The 27,368-nt window shown below is 42.5% G+C and overlaps 1 protein-coding gene across 3 annotated transcripts; it reads right to left on the reverse strand.

The window, feature by feature from the left end:
• Positions 1 to 1,598: 1,598 nt before the first annotated feature.
• Positions 1,599 to 20,875, reverse strand: NCEH1 (neutral cholesterol ester hydrolase 1). 3 transcript variants are annotated; one of them, XM_068405816.1, is made up of 6 exons: positions 20,574 to 20,875; positions 10,953 to 11,181; positions 8,979 to 9,043; positions 7,485 to 7,549; positions 6,370 to 6,541; positions 1,599 to 4,904 (listed from the first exon to the last, which is right to left on the reverse strand). In XM_068405816.1, exons 1-6 carry the CDS (start codon positions 20,709 to 20,711, stop codon positions 4,287 to 4,289), a joined length of 1,287 nt encoding a protein of 428 aa, XP_068261917.1. In that variant the 5' UTR covers positions 20,712 to 20,875; the 3' UTR covers positions 1,599 to 4,286. The 3 variants fall into 3 exon arrangements, with proteins under 3 accessions (XP_068261917.1, XP_068261919.1, XP_068261918.1); XM_068405818.1 differs by lacking the exon at positions 20,574 to 20,875 and adding an exon at positions 14,145 to 14,270; XM_068405817.1 differs by lacking the exon at positions 7,485 to 7,549 and having other exon boundaries at positions 8,974 to 9,043; positions 20,574 to 20,871.
• Positions 20,876 to 27,368: the final 6,493 nt, after the last annotated feature.

Below are 27,368 nucleotides of genomic sequence, written 5' to 3' on the forward strand. Positions count from 1 at the left end.
GACTTCTCGGAAATCCTATGACTATGTATAGCGTTATGGTATATATTCTCTGAAAATTTGCCAAACCGGCGGAGCACTCATGGTGGATGATCCCCAGTGCTGCCCAGCGCTGCAATAAAGAATGCCTGCTTAATAACACACTCTGGTGTTATTGAGTTTTCTTTCTGACTCCTTACCCAGCGGCACCTAGCTTCCCACTTCGGTGAGGAAAGTTAGAAAGCAAGGGGGTTTGGAGATCTCCGATTTTTGTATCAAGATCATAGCAGCTTTAAAGTTTTAAGACAGGTTAATCTACTTTGAATATTTTTATTCGAAAAAAATCTAATAAAGTTTAGTGAGAGATTAAAAAAGATACCCACAATGAACCTAATTAAAAAATATAGAGGCCCAAACACTACAAAACAATGTTTTCAAGATAAAGCATTTCTTTCCAGTTTGTAGGACTTAAACCCGCAATGGCCTTTCTGCTTTGCCTGGGGATGCAATTTTGGAATTACTTAGCTGAAGGTTAGGAAATTCAACTTATTTGTGATTTTTATGAACCACGAAATATCTTTAAAGTGGTCAGGGTTTCCAGAAATGCTGAACACCCATCCTTTAAGAGGTTCTAAGCTATGCAAACAAAACCTCCATTTAGTCCTGCAAATATTGGCCAGAATACTGTGGACCTGCTAATATAGTTCCTGGGTCCATGAAAGTAGGATGCAAATGACTATAGGTTCTGTTATATGAGCTTTTTTGTTTAAAGCTTACATTTGAATGCTTTGATGGTCATTAGGAAGCTATTCTTGCAATGGATAGATAAAGTCTAATTTTTGGAGGGGGAAAAAAAAGCTATTTTCAAAAGTAGCTAGCCATACTTATTGATTTAGTGAAACGTAGACAGATTTATTGAGTATCTTCTTTTAGAAGAGTGACCTTTTACTATGCGCTCATGAAATATTGTTACAAATACTTGATGTGATCCTACAATGTGCCCTAAACTGCTTTGTGAAATACCCAAGGAATGAAGGTGCCAGGTACGCCCGAGGAAAACACTTCAGAAGACCTAGGACTAAACACACGAACAAATCGAGGTGTTGTAACACGCATTAACCTAATCTCTTGCTAGCAGGCATTAGCTTTCTGTAACCATGCCTGCCGGCCCCGGTTAAGCTCTCAGCTGAGTTAGTACTCAGTTTCTAGCAGTTTGCAGCAGCTCAGCTGGAAACAACCCGAAGCTTTCAACTTTGGGCACGGGGACTGCGTGCAAAGGAGAACAAAGCAAAGCAGGGGGAAAGCTGAGTTTGGACTAACACTTACTTCAAAGTTTACACTGAATTTTAATCAAGTGTCTTGTGCAGCTATACGCTAAAAGGTCTTTTTATAGCTGGAACTCAAGACCTCTTTTTATATGTTATAGGATTCATCGTGTATCTTTGCAGCTATCATGTACTTAAACCATACAGCTGCACGATAAAAGTAGTCAAGATACGATACTTTGACAGAACTAGTTAATACTGTCACATCTCATCCAAGTTGTGCTGCGATCTTGGATGTCACATCAAGCTGGTGATGCCTTAGTAAACACCGTCAGTCCAGTTATATACTTACTACCATTTCTTGTGCCAAGACTTTAATGTGCTTCAGTGCATAAAGGAAATTTACAACCGACTCCATGAACATATATTCCAGCTCTCCATTTCATTTCAGTTAAAAAAAAAACAGCAGTAATTATATTGTAGCTTCATAGCAGATATTTATAACTTAGCTCTAAACAAATGCTGATCTAAAGCTTTGCAGACAGCTCTCAGACAAACTTTATTATTATAGAATTTATAGGAATATTAACCACTTTTTTTTTTCCAGTATAACAGTTACTACTACCTTTTAATGACTGCAGGAGAATATAAATTAAATCTTCTCTGACATGGGCTTACTCTTTAAGTGGGAAAGCCCATAAGAAGGTTGTTGCTACAACTCAGTGTAATGATAATTTTTTTTTACTCTTTAAGTCATAAAGTCAGGTAAATGGAGCTGTGTCCGTACAGTGGAAAGGACTCTGGAGCAGATTAGTAATTTGTCTTTTGAATGGACATAACTTCGGTTGCTATCTGTTTTAAGTGTAAATTATATCTACTGAAGTTGTGTTTATGGAGGAAGGGAGGAAAGAGGGTTTAAACCCAGAAAAAAAGTTCGAATTCTTCTGCAGCGTTCATTGACCAAATTTATTCTGATTCAGCCTGTCACTCAGCTGCTGTAATTCTACCGAGTCTTTGTAACAATCTAATGGAAGAAGACTCTAAGCCACTATTGAAGCAGCTTTGGCTTGTGACCTCTGTGTGAACCTATGCCCAGAAATGAGTTTCAGCCTGGATGACTGAGCCTACATCAAGGCCTTGTCTCATTAATAGCTTTTCTTAATACATACAACCACATTAACAACCTGATGTTTCTAGGAAGCAATGACTGAGCAGAGCCATTCTCTTAGTTAATTTAAACACCAGTAAAAGTGGACTGTTCCGTATATATGTTCAATGACAGAAGGCAGTTTGATCTACCAGTACCCTTTTTTTTTTTTTTTCCAAAGAACTTTTCAGAATTCTGCCATAAGAAATGCTCTAATGCAATTGCCTTTGTCATGACCTCCCAACAGCCAAGAAGCTTCACCTTGTGGTACTTTGACAGGAGCCAGGACAGAGATGAGCTAACTGCCCAAGAGGACCCACAGCCCAGCAGCACCACCCATCACGGGGCAGGCTGCTCTGAGCCAGCTATTAGAGAAGGATGGAAAGTCAAAAGCTATGGGAGCTGTTCAGTGCCTGCCAGTCATCGTCACATCCCCGTGCTTCACCAACACCTGTGAATTCAGCTTCACAGCTCCTTTGTGAGGTAGGAAATTACTACTCCCTCTCTTGCAGAAGAAGAAAGTGAGGCATAAGGAGATTAAGTTGTTCTCCTGGGGTCCCACAGGAAGTCTGTGGTAAAGCTGAGGATGAATTTAATCCACTATTTTAGTCACGGGACAGCCATTCTCTCCTCTTTGCCCAGAAACGCTGGGCTTTTGACACAACCTTAATTTCTGCAAGCAGTAAGCACCCCAGACAATATACACTGTAAGTGGTTTCACTTCCCTGTTCTGCTTGTCTGCAATTTACAGACTGGGTCAAACTGTAGAGATTTCTTGCACAATAGTGAGATCATCTTACCTAGCGTTTTGGGTCAGTCTACAAGACAGACAAAGTTTAGCTGCAAAGCTCAGATTTAAATCTCCCCTATAGATTAGAGCCCACTACTATTTGCTTGCTTCCCTCCTTCCAGGAAGCATGAAATACAACAAACACTACAAGCACAGAAGAAAAGTCAATGAACAAAAACTACTACTATTAATTACAAACATTAGTGCAAACCACACAGCAGATTATTTTTAGTAAGCTGTGTTTTCTGTACGGAGGTCACATCTGAGGCTTTAAACACAGATGAAGTCACATTCTTTAGCAAGTAAGCAGTCAGCTTTGAAGCTCACTCGCATAAGCAACCTGGATTCTGCTGCTACCCATAATATTTTATTGTACGTATTTGTATGTGTGCTATAATATTTTTTACTGAAAATATATTTAGTCCTGTGCTTTTATAAAATATAAATAACTAAAAGGCAATAAAGACCAAATTCCAAAGCTGAATTACATGTTTGGCTAAGAAACTTGCCTAGCATCATCTTAACTGCCTAGAAAAGCTTTTTTTTTTTTTTTTAAATTTAAATGAGCCATTCCTCTATATGCCTAAAGCCAACACCTACACCCATGCTTGACATTCAAATGCATGGCTCTGCTGTCAAAAGTGAGTGCTCACACTTTCTTTGACATCAGACACTCAACATTGTTGAAAAATAGCTCCCATTTTTACATATTCACATGTAGATGTAGGTGTTTGGCTTTACCTCACATCATTTGAAAATTGGGGCCTTTGTGCCTAATTAAGAGTCAAAGCTTGAAAGTTGCAGCCAGTTTAGAATGCTACAGGAATGCTGATCTCCCTGCTCAACATTTGTTTAAGTTTGGCAATAGTCAGCTGAAAGAAGGTGAAAAAAAAAATAATCAAAGTTTGGAAAAGTATTTCTCAAAATACTTTGCTGGGCAAGGCCAATCGAGCTAGTAAATGCTGTAGTCAGTGGTCTGTACCCCCAGCAGCTGCAGCTGAACAGATGAAGTCAGAATTTGGAAAAGTGCATTTCTTCATTGTTTGCTCTTTCTTAAGAACGGACACCAGAGCTGAGCACCCTGTGTCTTCTAAAGAAAACTCTCTCTTCAGAGGTTTTCATCCAGCCATTTTATATAGCTGTTCCTGGTCTGACTGCCCGCAGAGAAATCAGTAGGCCAAACGGTGAATATCATGCAGCCATGAAAGCAGTCATCAAAGTGATCGAGCGTGACTTCCACGCCGGCGTTCTCCAAGCGCTTGGCGTACATCACCCCGTCATCTCGCAGGACGTCATTCTCACAGGTCAGGATGTAAGTCTTTGGCTGCAGCTGCAGAGTTTCATTTTCTGCAAGGAGTGGGACTGCTCGTACATCAAGCAGCGCTGGTATCTCCCGGATGATTTCAGCCTTGCCTGTGGTTTGTATTACAGGCTTGTAGTTCTTTTTGAATGATGAAGGCAGTAGAGATGTCCAGTTCAGACGTCCTCTGAAAGAGAGAGCTTGGCCAACGTCAAGAGCAGTGTGGTTGTTAATCAGCAGTGAGTGAGCCAAGTCATAATTACCATTGAAATAATCTATCCAATAGTTGATCATGACATAACGAGGAAGAACGGGCATATTCATGTTCTGCTGATAAGAAGGTGTATTGAAGTCAAATGCCTGAAGGACTGGATAAATTAAGGCCTGCAGTTTCGGTCTGATGGTCAAATGCTCATCTTTGCTAAGCTGTGGGAAAAATACAGGATAGAATTTGGATTATAAAGAAAATAAACATTACAATATCAACCTTGAACTTCACACAAGCAATCATTCATTTGACAATTTTTAGGGTAAATTCTGCACTTATGCATATAATGTTGCTCTTTTGTCTGAAATATTAGCAGCCTGATCTTATTCTTCTCTTGTAAGGATGGCCATTGGGGCAGACCCAGCATCCTGCCTCCAACAGAAATCAGTGGCAGAAGTTTATTGAAGGGTGTAAGAAATAAGAAAGTGTAAAGTGGCATTTCTCTGACACAGTTCCCAGTTTAACAATTTGCAACTGAGGGACTTCCTGAATCAAAGGAGCTATTCTTGCTTTTAGAAGTTTTTCATGGATTTTTCTTCCATGAATTTATCTAATTGTTTTTTACAGTTTTCTCTAGCAAAGGCTGACTATGTGCAGAAGCAGCTCTTTGTGTGTTTGACTTCAACCTGCCATCTGCATTTGATTCGAGTCTACCAATTAGACATTTGTGCCCTCTAATCCTTTTACTGGAAGAATCAGCAAACGGTTGTGTATCTTCTACACAAGACAGACAGTTCTCTATCACATCTCATCTTGTCTGCCTCTTTTTCAGGCTGAAGAATCTTAAGTATATTTAACCTCTCCCTGAAAAGAGTCCTACATTACTGATTTAAAAAGAATTATGCATCAGGGAAATGAATTAGGATTGCTGTTTCCAAAACATGGTACTATCATGTTTATCAGTCCTCAATATTGAAACTTTTAGTGTAATTGTCCCTTATTAATTTTTTCACCCTAATTCAATATTGCAAGGCTGTCATGATAATCAGTTGCCTGGACACGGTATCCGCTTTCTTATCACCAATGGTTATGACAATACAAAAAAGCTAATAATAATAATTCACTCAACCATGAAAAATATTATTACTTGCCCCAGGCTGCCTTTAAAATCTTTACTAGATCAAATTCAGATTACATTTAAACTGCAGACACACGAAAGAAATTTCATTTAAATTGCACAATGCTACAGGAAGACAATTTAACAGAAGAATTAAGCTTCATTTATTGTCTTTTTTTGTCCTTTATTTGTATTTGAAAGAAAAAAAAAATTTTCAGAGACAAGCGTCTAAAAATAGGGAGCTAAATTGATAAATTATGAATGTACCTAGTTACCTACTTAGAAAGAGAAAGAGGAAAAGGGGTAAAAAAAGTCATTTAGCTACTTGCTCTTAAAATCTAGCCCATAACAACTCGTAACTATAGTAAGACATTGCAAGCTATGTGATTCATATTGCAATTGACTCATTTGTCTTCTGTAAGGTGACTAGATGCTGGCTTTCTACTATTCTGTCTTTAGGGTTGGCACATCACCTTGTGATGACGCAGCACAAAGAATCTGTGAACCTACATGCATCACTAAGGTAGGGACTGTCAGTGTGATACAGAACAGACACTGGATGTTACCTGCTGACACACAGCAGCTGCCAAATTTCCTCCTGCACTATCGCCAGAAATTGCAATTCGACCTGGGTCAACCGAATACTCAGCTAAGACATCAGGCTGCAAAAAATGCTTAGTAGCACGAAGAGCATCATGGAATTGCTCGGGGAAGCACACCTCTGGTACCAGTCTGTATCTACACAGAAAAGAGATGAGAGACAATTATTACTGTGAATGTTAAGTACCTCTGTTTCAGGATTAGTAGGTGATATCAGGTATTCCTTAATGGCAAATAAGTATTTAATTAGGATAAATATTACGGGAAAAATACAAGGTGTGTAATACTTTTGTAAGACTTAATCATATAATTAATGCTCTAATTCTGAAAGATTAATATGAACCTAATAGATATGAATAATGCCAAGATAGTACAAAATTGCGCAGCACTTTCCTAGGATTTCCCAATAGAGGGCTCATCATACATTATAAAAATGAATGAATATTTTAAACACCCTTGGCAAGGGAGTCATTATAATCAGCCTGTTTTTGATCCAAATCCCCACATTAACTAGTACAAGGGAGAAATTTGTCATATACGCCCAACAGATTCCGCTGAGCCAAACACCAAGCAGTTCTGTTTCCTGATTTTTTACCTATGCTCGGAAGAGAATGAACCTTGCTGTTCCTCTGTGTTGTGAATTGAACAATAGCCAAGAAGTGAAGTAACACCAATTTGCTCTAATGCAACAGATGCGATAATTCCTCTCCTTTATTGAGGAGTGGGGCAGGAATATACCCATTGCACAGGCGGAGAGATTGAACTGCAGAGAGCAAAGTGTCTGCCCAGGACCAGTCAGCAGCTGAGTCCCATCTCGAGATTTTCTCTGTTTCTAAATATCAGTGCAGGAGAAATCTGTTCATATTTACTGAATAATTTGCGATCTAAGAGTTGTTACTAAGCCTTATGGTACAAAGCATGTCTTCTGTTTGTAGCTTTTCAATCAAAAGACTTTACATATTCTCAGCAGAGCCGAGCAAAACAAGGAAAACAAAATCCAGTTTTCTGATTCAAAACATTTTCTTCAGAAACTAAGCTAAAAAAGGTGTCATATGCAGCACAGATTTTAAACTTAGGTTACCTGAAAAGTGTTTCAAACTCCAAATCTGACCTGCTTTCAGAAAGCCAATCTATATATTGCATCACCTAGAAAGGAATATGAGAGTGTCCTTTGGGAACTCCTCACAAAACTGGGTAACAGATTGTGCGTATATCATGAAAGCAAGACGTGCAATTAAACTAATGAGAAATCTAATTAGTCTTCACTAATTGAGTAGAAACGCCTTGACTGAAAGATATAATGGCCAAGGAGAAGAGGTAAACAGTAACTCAGAGAAACAGGCAGAATTATACCACCATAAATCAGAAAAGGAATAATAAGGAACAGTGTGATTGCTGGTTGTCTGGAATAACCAGCAGCTGCTTTTTTACTTTTCATTGTTTCTACTAATAAACAACAAAGTAGTAAAAAAAAAAAAAGGCGACCCTTTAAAGTACACTGTAAGTATTGAATGAGTAACATCAACTCCATATAATTAAATTGCAATTAGATCACAGAGCTTAGTATATTATCAACTGCAGGTGGGAAACTTGAGTAGTTACATCAAGTGATGGGGTTTGCAAAAGAAATATTGCAGTTGACAATAAGGATGGGAAAAGTACCAATCAGGCTGGAGTCATCTAGGTAATGTAGTTAGCTAGTTGAGAGGTTTATTTACCTTGGAATTGTTCAGTGAGTTAAAAAAGCAGCCCTGCTTCTCTGTTGTCTGGCACCCTGGCAGTTCTCTGCTCTTGAGTGGAGTACAAGGCTTAAATGAGATGACTGGAACAGCAGGAGATCGAGAGAGCAGCAGGAAACTGCCAGACTCCACGGTGTATTCTGGTTAATGAGCAGGGGTAAAATGATTTGTTCATTTTTATGTTGCAGACCCTTGCTCAATAGGACTCAGAAACTGTGGTTTATAGACAGACTTCAGGGGGGTTTAATATACATTTTTTAATATTTTATATATATAAATTTTATTTTAAATATATATATATATATAAAAATATACCTTGCAGCAGTGGAAGTGGCCATTGAGAATGAGAAAAGTCCCTCTTTCTCCATGAGGCACAGAGATGTGGTTCAGCCTGCCTTCAGGTGTATATCATGTCCAAATGTGTTTGGTTTTTTTGTTTGATTGTTTTTGAAGTTCACAAGTATTTACAGAATCGTAACTTGGCACTTGAGTGATTTCAGGTTTTAGCTGCACTCCTTACATATAGAGACAGTTGCAAGATGTACTGAAATTTGCATTTTAGTATTTGTCCAACTGAACTAAGTGCTACTCTCTTTCCCCACATTTCTGCCTTCTAACATGACCTCCAAAATAACTAGAAACCCAAATAAATTTTTGATTACCATTCCAATTTGTTGTAATTTTAAAAGGGTAAAAATATTAGACCGGTAAAGAGAATTATTGTCCAAGTTAAAGCCTTATACACAAGCCAGTAACAAGGGAAAAGCTAAAAGAACTACGTTACATATTTCTAATACCTTAAAATAACTTGATCAGTTTTAGATTACTCACTCAACTGAGACAACGACAGCGTTGAGAGATTTAGCCATGATTCTGCAGAGATTGTTATAAAGGCTTGTTCCTGGAATGAAAGGACATGGTGTTACAGACATAGGAGTCCATTTATGTCAATATTCACAAAGCCACACGTAAGCCTTCTCAGAAAATATAGAGACATGATACAAATATAAGGAAAGCAAATGAGATCAGCTTGCAATAGATGAAGCGCCAAAGACATATTGTAGCAGAAGGAACACAGTGCACGCCTTGAGAAGTCCTGCAGTCTAGTGCTTTCTCATCTGTCTCTTGGGGACTTGGGGCACGTCATTTCATCCACCTATCACAGTTCTCTCAGTTGGGCAAAATTTAAGGTACCCAGTGGCTTGGGGGCATTAGCAACCAGACAGAATTATCACTGTATGAGTCACTGTTTGTTGTTCATTTTATTATAGCACGCATTGCTTTGATTCAAATGAGTTGCCCTGTTAATGTCAACTGAACTACTCATTTAAGGGAGGATTAATTACAATGATCCTATTTCTCAGTGGACTGATTTTCTTTAATTTTATTCCTTTCCAGTTACTCAATCATTGGTTCCCAGTACTATAAAATATACTAAGACACTAAGTGTTTTCTGAAGTATCTAGTCTTAGAATTTAATATTTAGCTGTAACATTTGTGCCATTAACTTCTGCATCTTGGACTTGAGGATAGCATCTGCCATAGCTGAGTTATAGTCATCCAAACAAAGTGTGGTAATTTAATATAAACTTTTTGCACAACAAGAGTCATATGCAAACTGTTACAGAACAAATGAGGCGGGCAGGACACTAACAAACACCCCTTCAGCAGGCCTAAGAAAACCCATCTCAAAGCACAATTCCTCTGTAGGAAGAGGAGCAAAATTTTTAACTGCTATAGGACTATCAGATAAAGAGACTGGGGTTTCCAAAGGCATGTGAAGGACAGATTTTAAAGTTATTTAGGAACCTAAATCTCACTTAAATTGTGGTCTAAATGACTTATACATGCATAGTCCAAATGCAATCAATACAGTCTTTTTTTTTTTTTTTTTTGGAACATTTTGGAAAACCCCATTGATGTTCTTTTTCTATAGATGAAGTCATACAATGCATCAGGGCTGCATGGACTTCATGATGTCACGGCAGCGATGGGGAAGGAAAACAGGGAAGACTCCTATCGGGTCTGGATCTCGGAGCAGCCATAAGAACCACATGCCCTTTCTCCTCCCCAGGCTTTTCTCCTCCTGTACAATGTGGTAGGATCAGTGGTTAGCTTATAGTTGTCTATAGCTATACCTTACTTTCTCTGATCATGTTTGTGCCTTCCAAGTTAAATGGAGTAAACAGCATTAATTTTCAAGGTAATTTCTGCTAGTGGTGGCAGTGGTCCCCTAAGGGAGGCAGCCAGACCATGGGAGGGGAACCCACCTCTACCTGTTTCCTTCATCACACTGCCCGTTGTCTGTGATCAGCAGCACATATTCCAAGTATGTGTTATTTAAGAGACAAACATGAGCAATGCTGTTACACGCAGTGTTGTTCAGCTCACTCTTCTGCTAATTGTTGTGTGAAAATGGGGCAAAACCCTTTTATGTAGTCACTGGATCCTTATCACCAAGGACTGACATTTGCACATGACCACAGAAAACAGAGGATTGGCCCAAACAGCCCATCCAGGCATCCCAGGAATTTAAACAATGAGGTATTTTGTCCTCTCAGGATGTAACGAAATTAACCTTTTGGTCCTTTTACAGCTCATGTGCAGATAAGATATGCATTTTTGCTACGTGTTCATGATATTTTTCTCGCTTCCTCCTTAGAGCTGATCTAGCAGAGTGGAGACAGTTACTACTGAATTCAGGTATGTCTTGGCAAAATTGTCATCCCTGGCAGGAAAAACAGCTTTTGGCTTCTCCTGCTAGGAGAAAACCAGACCAGAATCCTATTTAATTACTGGCAGACACATACTTGCACTTGCCAAGGCCCAGCCTCCTCCGTGGATGTAAACAACGCTGCGCTTGAGCCTTTCATCTCGCTTCACAGGAGGCTCAAACACTCTGACTTCCACACCATCAAAAACAGCATCAGTGATGTTAATGTCTTCAGAGGAGACAGACTTCAGCTTGTCAAAGGTACCAATCAAATAATTCAGAACTATCAAGTGATGGCTGAGTCGCAGATAGTGAATCAGGTGACACTAGGGGGAAAAAAAAAGAAGAAAAAAGGAGATTTCTGTTACTTCAGAGCATATCGTACTATACTGCATTGATGTTTAATGCAACTGTCTTCAAAGGGCAGGTCATATACAAAACTGAATATGGATTCTTAGAATACTCACTGGAAAATGAATTATTATTGAAGACCTTTAATGCTTTTAAAGCTGTATTAAAACAAAACCCTGTCCATAAAAGATTCTCTGTCATCAAAATAAATCAAATCACCAGCACTATGTGGATCAAGACAACTGTGAATGGGCACTCAGATCCTTGCCTTTGAAAGACACCTCTGAAAGGAGAGGAACCTCACCAGCATGTTCCACCACGGGACTCGCGAAGCTCCTCAGAGCAGTGCCAGCAGAGGGCAATACCACACAGGCAAAGTTTCAGTAGTGGTAAGGTATCAAAAATGCGAAGTATTTCTCTTGATCCACCCCAAAGCATAAGTCTTTCCACTTCCAAATGAAGAAAGTTCTCAAGGATTGCAAAGAAATTTGAAAACAGGAATGGTCTCAAAGGAATATAACGCTTGTTTATTGGCTTGTCCTGTATTTACCTGCTGAATTGGGAAGGATCTGAAATTCTGTCCAAGAAGCATGGCAGGTTAGTGATTTTTTTTTTCCAACCCGCAAGACTAAAATGTGTTACTTTTTTTTTTTTTTGTGAGGGAGTGTAAAAGACTGTGAAAGTGAAGAATAATATGATATTTCTGTCCCCTTGTGGTAAAAGCAGAGAGATTTTATCCCCTATCCTATCCAGGATTTTTATTTTCATGCTTATTTTTTAAACTTTGCCCTGAATAGATTAAAAACCTGTTTGTCTCAGCAAATGGATCCAAGGCACTCCTCCAGCCCAAATGGTCATGACCTGCTCCCCACGTATGACCTGCACACTATTTGTACTGCATACTTGTTCCCATTCCCTAGATGATGCAAAAGGGGTGGCAAAGGGTGAGCCAAAGGACTGCAAGGACTACGATGTCCAGACTGGCCATTAAAAGGGGAAAGACCCTCCGCTACTTTTTATAAAGTTAATTGCTATCCTAGTGATAAAGGCTAGATATTGGATAATCAGCTAAGCCTTTTGTATAACTTTCTCAGTCAAGGCAATGAAGTTGGGAGGTAAAATTAATGCTGTAGGACCACTCCCATAAGGAAAACTGTCAGCTGTGACCTTTTATTTCACATACAGGTAATAGATACTTGGGGAAAAGGCGTACTGTTAGGAGCCATGGGGCTTGTCTACTCACAACCACTTTACTGTTTTAATTCTGCTAGTACCACTAGTGCAGTGCAAACCTGCTAGTATGAATGAAAGATGCTGACACCTGAGAGAGAGCGGGGTTCCCAGGTACCGGTCTGACTGCATTCACGTTGTGAAGAACGGATAGTTGCCATAGTTTAAACCTGTACTAAAACTAAGCGGAAGCCAAGTCTGGTGTCTTGTGATGGACATGACTTTGCAAAGAAGAGTTTCACAGTCTCTTTCTGGTTTGTTATCCATTCACAAGGACAGCTATTGCATTGTCTTGACTTGGTTTTCTTTACTACAACACTATTTTCTGCAGTACAGTCTTCTGCAGCCACTTTCAGTGCTCAATTTCAGCTCCTCTGCCAGGAGCACCTGAAGGAAGGGCTGACGGAGGCAAACACACACCTACAGAGGCAAAGCAAATTTTGAAGCATTCAGCAGCATCCATGCCAAAGAAGATCTGTCTCCTTAGGTCTACAGCCCCAGCTCTTTACATGTAACTTTTGAACTTGTCATCATTAGTTTGAATGTAAAAAAAAAAAGAAATATTGGCTTTCAGTCAGGTGCCATATAGAAAAGGCCCTGCACAGCCCCACTTCCACTGCAGATTGCTGTAGAAACAGACAAGCTTTGATTTTTTTTTTCCCCCAAAAATCTATGCCAAATACAATGGGCTGCTATGTGAGTGGGAGAGGAATCCACTTCCAAAACAAGAATTTACAAAAATGACTTTCTTTTCTTGCTTTAGCTTGTGGTAACATCACCCTGCTGAGAGAGTTTGGTGGGAATCCAAATATTACAATGTTTGCTGCTTTTTGGATGAAAAATTAATTTCTTTATACTGCAAGGCCTTTCTCTGGGAGAAGAAACACAAAGTATCCACCCAGTAAGAAGAAATGCCGAATTCACAAGGCTGTTTGTATCTCTGAATTTCAGGTCATGCTTTTCTCCCACCATTACTTAAAAATTCTCACAGGAAAACCCAGTTCGAGTTTGAAATCTGAAGAGCAATACACCTATTAATAATTTGGCAATCTGTTGGGCTGCCACTGATGTAACCGGCTGAAGATCTGATCCTCTGTGTGCCCGAGGGAGGTTCCCAGGGAAGGTAACCACTGGGAATCATTTTTAGAAATACTGCCAGGGAAAACAATGTTTTTGTAGATTTTTTTTAGCCTGACTGTGCTGCAATAGACGTCCCATTTTAGTTTTCTACCACTTTAGATCACATTCTTTGTAGACGAGAGTACCACATGTTCCCTGAAATCAGAAATGTTTTATTTTCAAGGCTAGTTGGTGGTGTTTACCAAGAAGTGTTTTGCCCTGTTCTTTAATCTGCAGAGCACCGTGGCCATCTGCAGGTTATCACATGCTTTCATGTCTTTTTTTTTCCCCTCCTTATAACAGACCACTCTTTCCAAGAATCCAAAAACCTGGAAGAGATGCTTTGTACAGCAAGGCACGAAAGCAACAGTCCTCATTTTTTTGTTAGGCTTAGGAAGCTTTTTTTGCCAAGCATTTATCAGCCAGATTCTTTGGAAGTACATCTATATACTCAGCCTAATTAGTTGTCATTTATAAGGCATCAGGATTGCACTTTTTGCTGGCAAAGAGCTAGTCTTGTCCAAAGTTCTTACAAGTAAAATCCTTTTTTTTCCTCTATAAATAAATACTTAAAATAGATATATAATACCTTATCACTCTGTAATATAACTACTGGCAGAAGATGTGTTTCATGGTTGGCCAACTCTCTTCTAGGACTTTGTTGCCACCCAAAGGGCAGACGTGCCCGTCCTGTTGGCTGTGCTTCCCTGGCACCTTTCTTGCATTGGCACTAACAAACGTGAAGCCTCAGAGTATCACCTTGCTGCACCAGCTCAATACAAACCCTGCAAAACCAGAGAAACAACATGAAACTTCAGCCAGGTCACCATCTTACTGATAACCCAAGGCAGGAAAGAGGGAGTAGGAAAAAGGATGGTACCAGCCCTTTTGGCAGCAGTCCACAGTTGGATTGTCTTAAATCTGTTATAAAACTGTATCCGGTCATCTCATGTGAGCAGTAATTGGTTTGATCTTTGCTGGTATTTGTGATTTTTACCACCCTTCCTGTGACAACATGCAGGACTGTTGCAGGCTATCAAATATAGCACTTAAATATATTTGGGAATTACCTGTGTGCAGGTACATGCATGTGGAACAGAAAAGAGAAACAGTGACATTCTCTGGTGAAAAGGGAGAGAATACAGTGCTGTAATAATAAAAGCTAGTGAAAAGGAAGAGAGAGCAAAAGGACAAAGGGGAAATTGAGACTACAGCAAAAAGTAAAGACAAACTCACAGAAAAGAGGAGATAGTATAAAGATGAAAGCCCTGTGGGCAGTTAGCCCAGAATTGCTGTGCCAGCCACAGGCATGGCCCATCACTCAGTCTGGGTCACAGCCACAAGTTTTCACATATAACGACTGTATTTATGCATCTGTCTGAATAACCACTTTTGTTTTCTGAACAGGTAACTCTGAGGAAACGTGGCTGGTTAACTTCACAGTGTTACGGGCTGGACTGAGTGATAGGCTGACACACACTGAGACAGCCCAGCTGCTGGGCAGCGAGGCAGAGTGGGATGAGCAGGAGGACCCCAGGAGAGGAGGGCTGGGCTGGACAGGCCAGCGAGGCAAACGTGAGTATTTTGCTGGTGTTTGAGCCAAATCAGCAAATAACCACTGTGGACATGTTACAGTAGCCCTACTGCCAACCTATTGCTCATTTCTGATTGCAGCTTTTTGTTTTGGGACCATCGGCTCCCCTTGACCCATGGCTGCCTTGGCAGCAATGTGATTTACACTCACACTGTAATGCTCCCCAGCTCTCCAACAAGTCAGGCAGAGCAACCACTACAGCCACAATCTCTTTCTCTTTTACCAGGACATCCCAATAACAGGGGTTTTCAAGTAGGGACAACCCAGGGACCCCCTAGAGACTAAAGTGCTCAAGACAGCCACCTTCCTCCTGGTAAATTCTTTGGTGAGGGCTACCAGCTATTGAAAGATTTAACTGATGTAAGAAAATCTTCAATAAATGAAGAAAAGGAGTCAGGGTTGTGATAAAAAGCAGACGGAATGAACTAAGTACTGCTCTAGAGAGGCACCATTACTTCACCTTTAATCACCTGTATCTGTCCCTAAAGTATTAGGAGTCTTCTGTTGGCTCCTCAGCTGGTAATTTCATGTAGAATCCCACATGCTCACTGCTATTATGCTTACCTCCCTCATGGACCTGTACTCCATATTAGTCATGTGTTCTGTATTACAAAGCAAATCCAAAAAAGCTTTTCTGTTGCTAATTTCTATTAACCTCTAACAGTACTCAGCACATCGGGATTCTTTGTCCTCACATGACTTCCATAGCTGACACTGTCCAGCTTCACATCTCTGAGCTTTAGCCACGAAGTTATTGCAACAGGTCACGTTCAGGCGGCACACAAAGGCAGCACGCCTCTAAAGCCAGGCTGAATGCATCAGCTGCTTCCTCTACTGCCTTCACAGCTGGTCAGACCCAAGGTCCTGCACTGACCTTTCAGGCCTCGGCAGGATCAGGAATTAAGCAAACAGCTAAGGCTCTTTTGTCATACAACACTACTTGGGACTAAGCCAAATCTCACTCGGGACTCAAATGAGTAATGATGCTGGAACTGAGCAACTGAACTCTCCAAGACTAAGCTTCCTACCTGAAAAGATGCAGACACTATCATCAATTCTGGCATCACTTTGCAAAACACATTTCTATAACATGAGAGTCCAGAATGCCAACTACAGTATCTGTGGTCAATAATAGAGATTAGTGAAAACTAAACAGGATCATTTCCCCATTTAGCTGTGTGCAGAACATACTGGTTTGTGTGTATTTCAGGCAGTTTATCCTGTTTAAAGGTGAATGTCTATTTTCTTTTATTTTACAGAACCATTTCTTAATGCAGGTGCATTATTGCCCAGTAAAGAATATGTTTTTTTAATGCTATTATATAAAGGCAGTCATCAAAGACAAGTGCTCTTAGTTTCATGAATTTCCTTTAGAACTGAAAAGAAACCAAGATGACTGTTTTACAGTTTATTAGTTAGAAGCAGAAACTAGATTATGTTTTTCTAGCAGAAACTAGATTACCTTGTAAGGTTTTGTGCAGCTTCTGCTCAGGTGCCACTGCTGTGAGACCCACCTGCCACAACTAACAACTTGGTTTGCTGTAAAACAATTCCAAGACCATGTTCTTGTATGCAAAAACATCAACAGCTTACTGGGCTGGCTACGACTATGATTTACATCTGTCCAGAAGTCACATACTCTGAAATATATGGGTAGAGAGATATTAAAATGTTACAAAGAACTAATTACTGTTTTCTCTAATCCTGAATGTTGATGTCCCATGATTTTATTCCAAAAGCAAGTGAGTGGCAGAGAAGCACGAAGGAATCTTTGGTTGATGAGGACAAATATGAGGATAGTTTTCTCCCTCGTACAGCTGCCTACCTTCTTCCATACGTGTCTCTCTGATGGCCTCTATGCCAACCCATTTGTCCTTCCAAACCTCTGCTAACAGCCGTCCCGGTTCCAAAAAATCCCTTCTTCCTTGCCATGCACCAGAATAGCAAGTATCTTGACGGTGGTGTTCAGAAATAACTTATTTCAAAGGGCTTATTAAATAAACATATGCTGCTCTCTTTACTCTGACAAGGCAGAGTGGTCAGAGAAAGAAGTGAAAAACAACAGTATCAATCCTGCTGTTAACAGCAGAATTATGAAATGTTGCTTTAGACACTTCTTGACAGACACCAAATAAAACAATAACTATGGTGCAATCCCATAATTAATTCTATATGCTTGCCCAAATTTCAGTGAAGCCAAGTTCTGACATACCTGTATACATATGTATGTACACAATTTTTCATTTCTGATCTAAAATTGTGTTATATCACTGTTTTCTGTAAAAATGTTACCATGTCCCATTTTGAGACAGGTGAGAGGGGCAAATTACTCTCATTCTCAGTGAAGCACTTTCACATCAATTCATTAATATTACTGAAGTCTAAGTTCCTCTGTTTTCATTCTGGAGCAGCACAGGACATTGAAGATGGCACAGGAACAAGGCTCTGAAAACCCAGCTCAGTTTCCAGCTCCGGCACTGGAATTTTTGTGAGCTCAGATGAGGTACTCCATCTCTTCCTATCTCTATTCCCCCCACTTTAAGATTAGGGTAACAGTATCAGTCCTCTTCTGTAGTATGTTTTGAAATCTACTTACAGAAACCGCCCTATAAGCATTACGCATTTTTTTATTATATTTGAACATTTATTGGAGTATCTCATGCTGAGGCAGGACACTGAGTCAGTCCCAAGCTTGTAAAAAAAAATTGTAGCTGGCTGGGACAAAACTCCTCATGGAAATGCAAAACATTATTATGAATACACTGAGAGCCTTATTATGTTTTATTGGTAGTGATTATTAGTGCACTGAGCAAAACAAACTCATTATCCCTAACAATAAATTATCATGCTTATTCATTAGAGTCTTCTCAAATTATTTCAAAATAAGCAAAAGACAATTAATTGTATTTGAAGCACATTAAGTTTGTTTCATGCTCTTGGAAAAAAGGATTACAGTACACTTCAGAGATTTAAAAATCTGAAATGTACTTCTGTCTGCTATCAAACCTACGAAGGAGAGTAATAAATAGCGAGCTGAAAATACATTCAGAAGTGGGTGAAAGTTCAATGGTCACATTTAGAGAAATGTCAAGCCATTTGGTCTTGCAATAGCCGGTAGAGGAAGAAAGGAGAAGCTGAGCTCTGCAAAAGGACATACACTTTATATACACACACAAAAGCTGTCTAACAAAGTAAATGCTCAAGCTTAACTTTTACAATCCTAGCTTCAGTTCACACGATTCCTCCTTAATGGCAGTCATTTATTCCTGACTTTGCGCTGTCTCTGTGTTGGAAAGACTTCTGAACACTCAGAAAGCACTTTCTCTTTCTCTCAAAGGAATGCCCCAAGGCTCACCTGTTGTGTGATTCAGGGCACCTCCAATGCCTCATTTCTTTTACACTTTGGTGTAAAACTCATTTGTTCCTTCCTTTGGTTTGTAAGCGGCATTCCAGGAACTGTTACTTGCTTAGAACTTTTTCTTACTATAGAAGTTTGTATTTCTAAGGCTGGAGATGTAAACAACTAAGAAATTACCACTTCCCCCTAACAGAGACTTTCCCACCCAGAGAGTGGGACAGATGTGAGCACCTCAGCCCTGCCTCCCAGTTTACTCGAGCTGCCACCCGGGCAGGCTCTGTCCTGCCAGCTCCTCTGGGGATTATGACCTCTAGAATATCCCCGAAAGAGATACCCAGCAGCCTCCAGGCTAGAGGCACCAGAACTCATCTGTCTATGCCCAGCATACCACATAAACAAACTGCACGTGTACATAAGCCAATAGCAATATACATATATATAGTCACAGTCATAGGATTTTCTAAAGATAGGTGTCCTTCAGCTGGAGGTTATGGCCTTGATTCAGGTGCTCCTGGCTGAACTGTTACGGTGTGTTTTGCATCACAGCCCTCCTGTCCATACCAGCAATTAATTTGGTCAAGCCAAGCGCCTGCTGTTCTGTTACTTGAGTTAACAGCATGGAGCAAATGAACATCAAGCCATAGATTTTGCTGAAGAATGAAGATATTCTAGGCCATGTCTGCACAATTTTCATAGCAGACATATGGGAGGGTATGTGAGCAAACAGGTTTTATCCTGTACAAGGAAATAGGTTTTATCCTTTCATCCTAGAGACATGATTTGATTCAGGAAAACATTTGGACCATAAGAAGATGCCGCAGTGGCTCAGGTGAGTGGTCTCTCTGCTCCCAGACTCTGTCTCCAACACTGGCAACCAGAGAAGCTATTCAGCCAGAATATACAAGTCTGGTCACTGTGTGGTCCACTCTCCTCATGTTTCCCAGCACCCACAACTATTGTATTAGGAACATAGAAGGTACATCCCCATCTACTCGTTTTGGAACTCTTTTATGGGCCCTGTGTCCATTAACTCATTTACTCCCTTTTTGAATATGCCAATGCCCTCATCCACTCCAAGTGCAAGTTTCTGTACATTTCAGAACCAACTTAGTGAATTGAAATGCTGCTAGGAAATTAAAACAAAAAATACTTTCACATACATAGTACCTTCCATCAGGCCTGACCATGACTGGTCAGTCCTTGTAAAAGAGCAGACCTTCCTAGAAGAAAATAAAGTTCACAGCTAAAGCCATTATCAGAAAGTTTGTGATCTCTGATGTGTTTCACATCAGCATAAAAACATTGGCAGAAAATGAGGGAGACATCATGAAGTGACATACTGTCATGTGTGTCTTGCGACAAAATCAAGCATTCAGAGAGTTTCATTTAGTAATAAGATTCAAAATCAAGGCAGTTTAATATTTGAAAGAGCTTCCCTATGTCTTCTTTCCTTAAGGCATAATTAATGCATGGAATAAAACCCATTAATTCTTTTTTTTGACCAAAAGCCTGCAAGTTGAAAAACAGACTGAACCACATCTAACCACAGCACCATGAAACCCAGAAGAGAAGACTGACCAGCTTTAGTAAAATGTGCACACTTCATTTACTGATCAGGACAAAAGCAGGAGCAGCCCTGCCCGGAGGTGCCTGCTGCTCTCCCTCTGCGGCACAGCGTTACAGCTCAGCCCAATTCCTGTTCTCCTCCGGGATGCGGTATCAACCCGGTGCCGCGGAGACCGGCCCCAGCTCCCGCAGACGCGGGTGTCAGGGATGCTGGCGACTCCCCCCTCGCCTCTAACTACAAACCGCTGCCTGCGACGCGGCTCTCGGGATGGGCCGGGTCCCCCTCGGGCCCAGGGATCCCGGGGGGGCTGTGCGGGCTGCGGAGGACACCGCCCCCGCTGCGGGGATGCCCGGGGCGGACACGGCAACCCGCGGGCGCGGCCGCCGCTTCCAGCCGCCTCCGGCAGTGGGGCGTGAAGCGAGCCCGGCGCCGGGGGGGGGTCTGTCCGCCTCTGCCGAGCCGGGGCCGTAACGCCGGCGGGGCCGGGGCGCCGCCTTACCGTCTGCTGCACCGCCCGGAAGGTGGCATCCAGCAGCATCAGCTTCCAGGGGTCCGACACGGTGCCGGGCAGCGGCAGGTACACGTAGTAGGCGGCCAGGGCGGCCAGTGCCGTCAGCAGCACCCAGGCGGCCCGCATCGCCGCCGCCAGCCCCGCGCTGCGCGGGGCCGCCTCGCCGCGGCTCCCCGCGGGGCGCTCACTGCCCCAGGGCCGGCCTCCCCCGGAGGAAGTCCCGGCGTTTCCGTCCCCGGGCCGCCGGCCGTGTGCCAGCACCGGCTGTGAGCCAGCACCGGCGGCCGGCGGCCTTTTCTGCGCCTCGCCTCCGCGCCCGCGCAGCGCCGCCCCGCCCGCCGGGGAGGCCGCTCCGCGGGGCTCGCCGCGCCTCTTGGCGGGGCACGCCTCGCTTGTGCCGCCCCGGAGGAGAGCGCGGGGCGCGGAGCGGCGCACCGGGGAGCCCTCAGGGCAGGGGCTGTGCCGGGCCTCGCCCGCCGACCCACGCGAGGCTGCCTTGCCACGGCCGTGAGCTGACGGGGCTCCTCCATCGTGCGCTGGGCCACCAAAGGCTGCAGTGGCCCCTTTGACACGCCCTTGCCCGCACCCAGGCCACCTTTGCCCACCTTGGGCTGACAAAGCCATCTGTGTTGTTCACCAGGCGCAGCGAACCCGGCCCACACGCAGACCCCCCCCGGTTTTCTCTTTCAGGGGTTTTGACGGCGGCAGCTCGGTGCGAACAGAGAACGGGGACACCGGCGTGCGGGCAGACCTGGCCCTTCCCCGCTGAGCCCAGGGGCTGCGAAGGAGAGATGAAGGCTGTTCACGGGGATCGATTCCCATCGCTCCAGGAGGATCCCAGATCCAGTGTATTTCCAGGAGGAACTCAGGAACACCCTTATTTTAGCTGAAGAAACTGTACTGCTTCCCATTTAACACATCACAAACCAATTCCAGAAGGGAGATTTTTATTTTTTAAAGCATGTTTATTTTGTGATTTTATTTTGGACTGGGAATATTTTTTTTTTAACCCTAGGCCAGTAACAAATTTTGGTTTAACACAGGAACACTTCTTGTACCTAAGACAACAACATTTTCTAAATAGAACTTTTTCATCCCCATAAGCACTTTCCTGTCAGATAAAAGCCCTCTCTTTGCAACATGCTGGAAATACAAATACTATAGAGTTCAGCCTTGACACAAATGACTACTTAATACTTCGTCACAGAGCTATCTTCAGCAAATTAAAATATTTATTTAAATAGCCAGATCCACATGCATTATGAATCTAATGCAGAAAAAAGAACGAGCACTAATTTTAACAGTGACATTGCTTTTAAAAATGTATTCATAATACTAAAAAGTCAGAGAGATATATAAAGAGAGTCCTGGAAAGGACAAGTTTCCTTTAAAAATGGATATGAAAAGGTAATAAAAGAAAAATATGTTTCTAAGAAGTAAAAGGTCAGCTTTTAAGCCAGCTTTACTGGAACTGAAGGAAAACCTCGCTGATTCTAAAGGTTGTAGAAGAAATTTTCTGGAATTTGTGAGGAAATAAAACTTGTAAGTATCTTTAACCTTTTTTCCTAACAACAGCAGATGGAGTTTCTGTAATTTTCAGAGTCAGTTTTGGTAGACTACAGATGTGAAAGGGCTGGTAGGAAACACGCTTTGTCAAGAAAGCAGCACAAGGTGAGATTCCGGAGGTCTCCAGCTTTTTATACCAACTCATCCCTTTCTGTATTATTTTGTGCTCACACACACCTTCTCTTTTACCCTGTGCCTGCTCCTGGCCTCCCGTGCTTTGCCTCCTCCCATTCTCTTGCTTTCCCAAGCATCTGCCCCTAACGTCCACACCCAGGATCCTGGAGCATAATAATTTGTACCTGTCTCTTTCAACAAAAATCATTGCTCCCAAACCTCCAGCAAAACTAGGTCTAGTCCCACTCCTCTCTCATCTACTTATCTCTTTGAAAAAGAGACAAAAAGGCTGGATGGAATTATTTTGAGGTTTCTCGTGCTCCCACGGACCCCCACATACATCTTGTGCTTGTTCTCCTCCCTTCTTCCTGTTTCAAAAGCTGGCTAAACTGAATCAGTAGCTCTTTGAGTAACCTGTTTTTTTCCGGGTGCTCATAAAGAAGTCTGTTGGCTGACAAGACACTTTTGTTTGATAAAGATTCCCTTCTTTTTTTTTTTTTAAAAAAAAAGAAAAACAAATTAGATAAATTAAAACCCAAAATGCTTGCAAGATATCTAGGGGACAAGCAGTCTACCTATGTAAACTCACGCCCTGAAGCCAAGAAATCATAGAACCACAGACTGGTTTGGGTTGGAAGGGACCTTAAAGATCATCTCTGGGCAACCTGGGCCAGTGTCTCACCACCCTCACAGGAAAGAATTTCTTCCTGATGTCTAATCTAAATCTACCCTCTTTCAGTTTAAAATCATTACCTTTGTCCTATCACTACATGCCCTTGTAAACAGTCCCTCTCCAGCCTTGTAGGCAACCACGGTTGCTAGACAGCCAGGGCCATGACAGAGACAATGCAGGGCCCAAGGTCTCCTTCAGGCCTCTCCAGCTCCCAGCAGCTCTTCTGATGTGGCTTCATTGTCTTTTTCCACAAGGTATGAGATCCCCACTCCCACAATGCTAATGTGACAGGATTCATTTAATGATTTAATCTCCTGGAACTTTCTCCTTGTGTTACTGTTGAGAGGAAACTATTTAACGATTAAATGAATGTTGTACTCCTGGGTTACTGATGTCTAGATCACTGGAAGGAACAGCAAGTTTCAACCACGTGTTACATTTTACACAACAAAAAATAATAGGTGTTGATATTTCAGAGCCTTTTATCAGAAAAGCACTTAGATTTTTAAATGTCAGGCATATAAAGAGTAGTAATTTTTTTGTCATCAGTCCTGATCTAAACTTTAGTGACAATAAATGCACTTCACTGAAAATAAAAAACCCTTAGCCACTTTTCATAAGTGATTACTACCTAAAATTTGTCTAAGTTCTGTCAGTCCCAGGAAGGATCACTTAGGATGGTTCATCAGGATACCCTGGTTGCTTTATGAGGTTGTAATTCTGGGTTTTCAAGTGTACTCAAAAAAATGGCTAATGCCCAAGCCACTCTCCATATTCATAGTGAGCCTATTTTGAATGTTTAGGTATCATCACTTACATCCTTTTTAAACCTTTACCTGAGAAGAAGTGATGCGTATATCACCTGTTAATCCTCAGCCCCAACAAATATGCTTCTCCCATCTTTGCAGGCACAACATTCTATAAACTTTTTTGAGGATCTGGAGGTCAAGTGGAAATTAATGTACAATCACCAGTATCTTTTCCAGAAACTATACTGCAGAACTTGTTCCAAACCTAGGAGAAACCTGGTCCCTGGTTCAGGGTGTGAGGGAAACTGAAAACCTGGCTGAAAAGGACTTTGTAAGAGTGCAAAGAAAGGAGAGAACGGGAAAAGGACAGTGAAGGTTGGCAAAATGATGGCCCAAACTGATATTTCAAGGTGACAAAAGGACCTCAGGTTAGGCTGTATTTTGACTGTAAGTCCTTGTTGCTATCACTCTATATGAAACAAAGTAATTGTAGGACTGTGTAATAATTGGCTGACTGAACTGCCAAAATTGAAACGACCTCCCTGGTTTCCAGTTATTCTGAAATCTGTTCAAGAAAATAGTCCTCATTTATGTGTTTCTCACCAGCAAATCTTTATTCACATAAACAACACTTGCTGTCATCTTCTTCTGCTTTTTCCTATTCTTTCTTCCAAATCATAAAAACTCAATGGACTCTTACTGGCACTAACGGCTGCTGGATCAGTCATGAAAATGCCTGAACTAATAAAATTCTGTAGTACAAAAAAATGAGTAAGATCTAAGAACTCAATTTGGCATATAAGTATTTAGCATATAATAGAAAATTCTAGAAATAGAAAATCTCTCTTTCTTTTTATATAGAGCCAGTGAGACATTATGCTAAATCACGTTTGAGAGATGCTGAGCTCCTACGACAGAATTCCTTTCCAGATCAGTAAGTTTTAGTATTAGAGAAAATTAAAAAAGAAAAGGACAGTAAAGCATTTGGTGTAATTAATTCGTTTCTGGGTTGGTGCCATTGAGTCAGCTGGTTGACTTTCATCTTGACCAGTCATATTTTCTCCTGTCAGCTCTTTTCCCTTGTTTCCTATAAACCGATTATTCTGAAACTCAACATAATATGTGCACACTGACATCCTCGGCAAGGCAGAGCTTACTGAATTCTTAGGAGCATTAATATTTTTACGGTGGTCACAGTAATTATTTCTCCTCCCTTTGGCATAGCGCCCGAAGGTGGTCTGAAGGACACCTGAGAGCTCACCACACGACGGTCTGGGTCGGGGCACGGTGAGTGGCGCGGCGACAGGCGGGCTGAGGGGAGCCGAGCCGCGGGCAGCCCTGCCGCGGGTCTCCGCCGGGGGACGAGCCCTTCCGCACACGCTACGGGCCGCTAACTGCCATCCCCGTACGCCACGGGGCAGCTGTTACAGCGGCTCTGGAGCTCCCCGGCTTACGGCCCGCCCTGCCCGGGCACCGGACAGCGCCTCAGGCCGGTGCCGGGCCGGCCACCCGCCGCCGCTCCATCCGGGTCTCTCCGCCCCGGCCGTTGGAAGCGTTCGAAACCCCGCAGCGGCCAATCAGCGCAGAGCGCCCCCCGCCCCTCCAGCACCCTGCCCTCGGGTACCGCAACACGGCCTGTTCGTCTGCCCAGGAAACTGCCCACCGCCAATGGGGGACCGCCCAGCCACGAGCGGCAGTGCAGCATCCAATCAGAGAGGAAACGGGGCGAAGTGCCGTCCAAAAAGGGCGGGGAAGGGGGCGGGTCACCTCGGAGAGATGTCGAATAGGGTAGCGGCTTACAGAGGGGCGGTGAGCCTGGCAGCCAATGCGCGGCGCGCTTAGTGCGGCGGCTCGCTTTTTGAATTGGTGGCGGCGGCCGCTCATGGCGGAGGTTGTCTTTGCGGTTGGCGGCAGGTGGCACCGGCGGTGAGGGGGAGCCGGCCCTGGGCGCCGGGAGCGGGCGGGTGTGGCGCGGAGCGGCAAGGCCGAGCTGGGGGAGGCCGAGCCCGAGTGGGACAGCGATGGGTGCGCGCGGGCGGCCTGGGGCGGGGCCGGCTGAGGTGGGCCGGGGCTTGTGTCTAGTGCACCTTGGAGACCTGGAGGCCTCCTGGGGCAGGGCCGCTGCTCAGTGCTGCTCCGGGCCCCCGTTAGGCTGCTAGCGGCCCGCTCTGGGCAGAGCGGGGGCCCAGGCCCGCCGGCACCTGCCAGCTCCCATGGAGAGCGCCGCTGGCGGTCTCTAGTCTTGCCTCCGGCCGCCTCCCTGCAGGGGAGCTTGGTCCCGCTTTGGGTGGTGTGTCGGGCGGGAAACAGGCAACACGGGAAGCTTCATTTAATGGTGTCTCCTTGCTTTAAAAAAATGTTTTAGGGTGTGGATGTTTTGTGAGCTTCAGGCTTTCCACGAACTATTGGGAGGTTGTTTGTAAGTGTAATGTGTAAAGGCATTCAGGTTTGCCTGAATCCTGTAGTGATGGTGTTCTGACTTGTGTTCTTTTTTGTGTGAGGGGGGAAACCGTTGTGGTCATGTCTTCTGTGTGTTATTTGTTCTCTTCTGTATCTTGGCACTTTCAGCGTGTAAGTCTGGTGACTAGTATTACGTTATTAATTAATATGTGACCATTAAAACAGGGAATATTTATTAAAATACACCCATAATGGAACCCCCAAAATAAGTTGGAAAAGCCATAAAGAAAATCAATGCCCAGCCCAAAGTACGGGCTTTTCCCAAATACACTATGAAGTTCTCTGTAAGTGTGTGCTCATATACATGTTGTGAGGTATAACAGCAACAGCATGACAGGAATCATATCAATATCTCAGTCTTTTAAAAAATAATCTGTAGGATTTAAATTTAATGATACCCTTAATGGAGGAGCTTTTTTGGTCTGATTTTACATATAACTGTCTGTGTCGTAATCATTATTAACAATATGGGTTGAATCTTCTAAGATTATGCTTTCTTTTACCCTCACTGCCAAAGAAGAGGTGATTGTATAACAGTTCCTAGTGGTATCTTTATAACCTTCTGGACAGATGATCGCTAAAGACTCTTTCTGGTTAAAGTTACTTTCTCCGCTTGCTATGTCTCAAGCTATTCTGAGAAACTAGCTGGGTGAGTAGGACTTACTGCTAGGAAATTTAGTTCTGTGGAGCCTGCACAGCTGTGTGTGACACCTAAAATAGCAACTAAGGTGGCAATTTTGATAACTGAATATGCCTAGAATTATGGTAGATTTGTAGTGTTGACTTAATGCTCATCACTATATTAGGAACTTACTTGATGTATTAGAAAGACATGAATCCTGTCGAAGAGTCCAAACATTAACTCCTGAACTCTGAAAGATAAACTCTTTTCTATATTGCTGTTATGTCAAAACACCCATTGTTTTTTGTCTTCTGATTTTTACTTTGCTATGTCATTGAACAGGCATTGCACAACTTGAAAAATAGTATCTGCTATTCTCTAAGGGTTTTACTACCTCATGAGTCCTCTTTCAGACAATGCTTTAATGTAATATTTGGGTGGTTACTGTTTTAAAGGGGCATTTGCAGTCAGGAGGAGAATGACTTCAGTTCAAGTGATACAAAGTGTTATTATACTACAGCAGTTCAGATACAGTGGCTAGTCTAGATAACTTTTGGTATCACTGCGCAAATATTTACATTTGTGTGAATGATGAATCA

This window comes from Nyctibius grandis, chromosome 8 (assembly GCF_013368605.1).
Source record: "Nyctibius grandis isolate bNycGra1 chromosome 8, bNycGra1.pri, whole genome shotgun sequence".
Taxonomy (NCBI): domain Eukaryota; kingdom Metazoa; phylum Chordata; class Aves; order Nyctibiiformes; family Nyctibiidae; genus Nyctibius; species Nyctibius grandis.

Coding starts and splice junctions, on each gene's coding strand:
- NCEH1 (XM_068405816.1), bottom strand. CDS start 20,711: ATGCGGGCCGCCTGGGTGCTGCTGACGGCACTGGCCGCCCTGGCCGCC. Junction 9,044..10,952: donor CTGGGCCTTGGCAAGTGCAA/GTATGTGTCTGC, acceptor CTTTCATTCCAG/GAACAAGCCTTTATAACAAT. Junction 4,905..6,369: donor CAGCTGCTGTGTGTCAGCAG/GTAACATCCAGT, acceptor TTTTTCCCACAG/CTTAGCAAAGATGAGCATTT.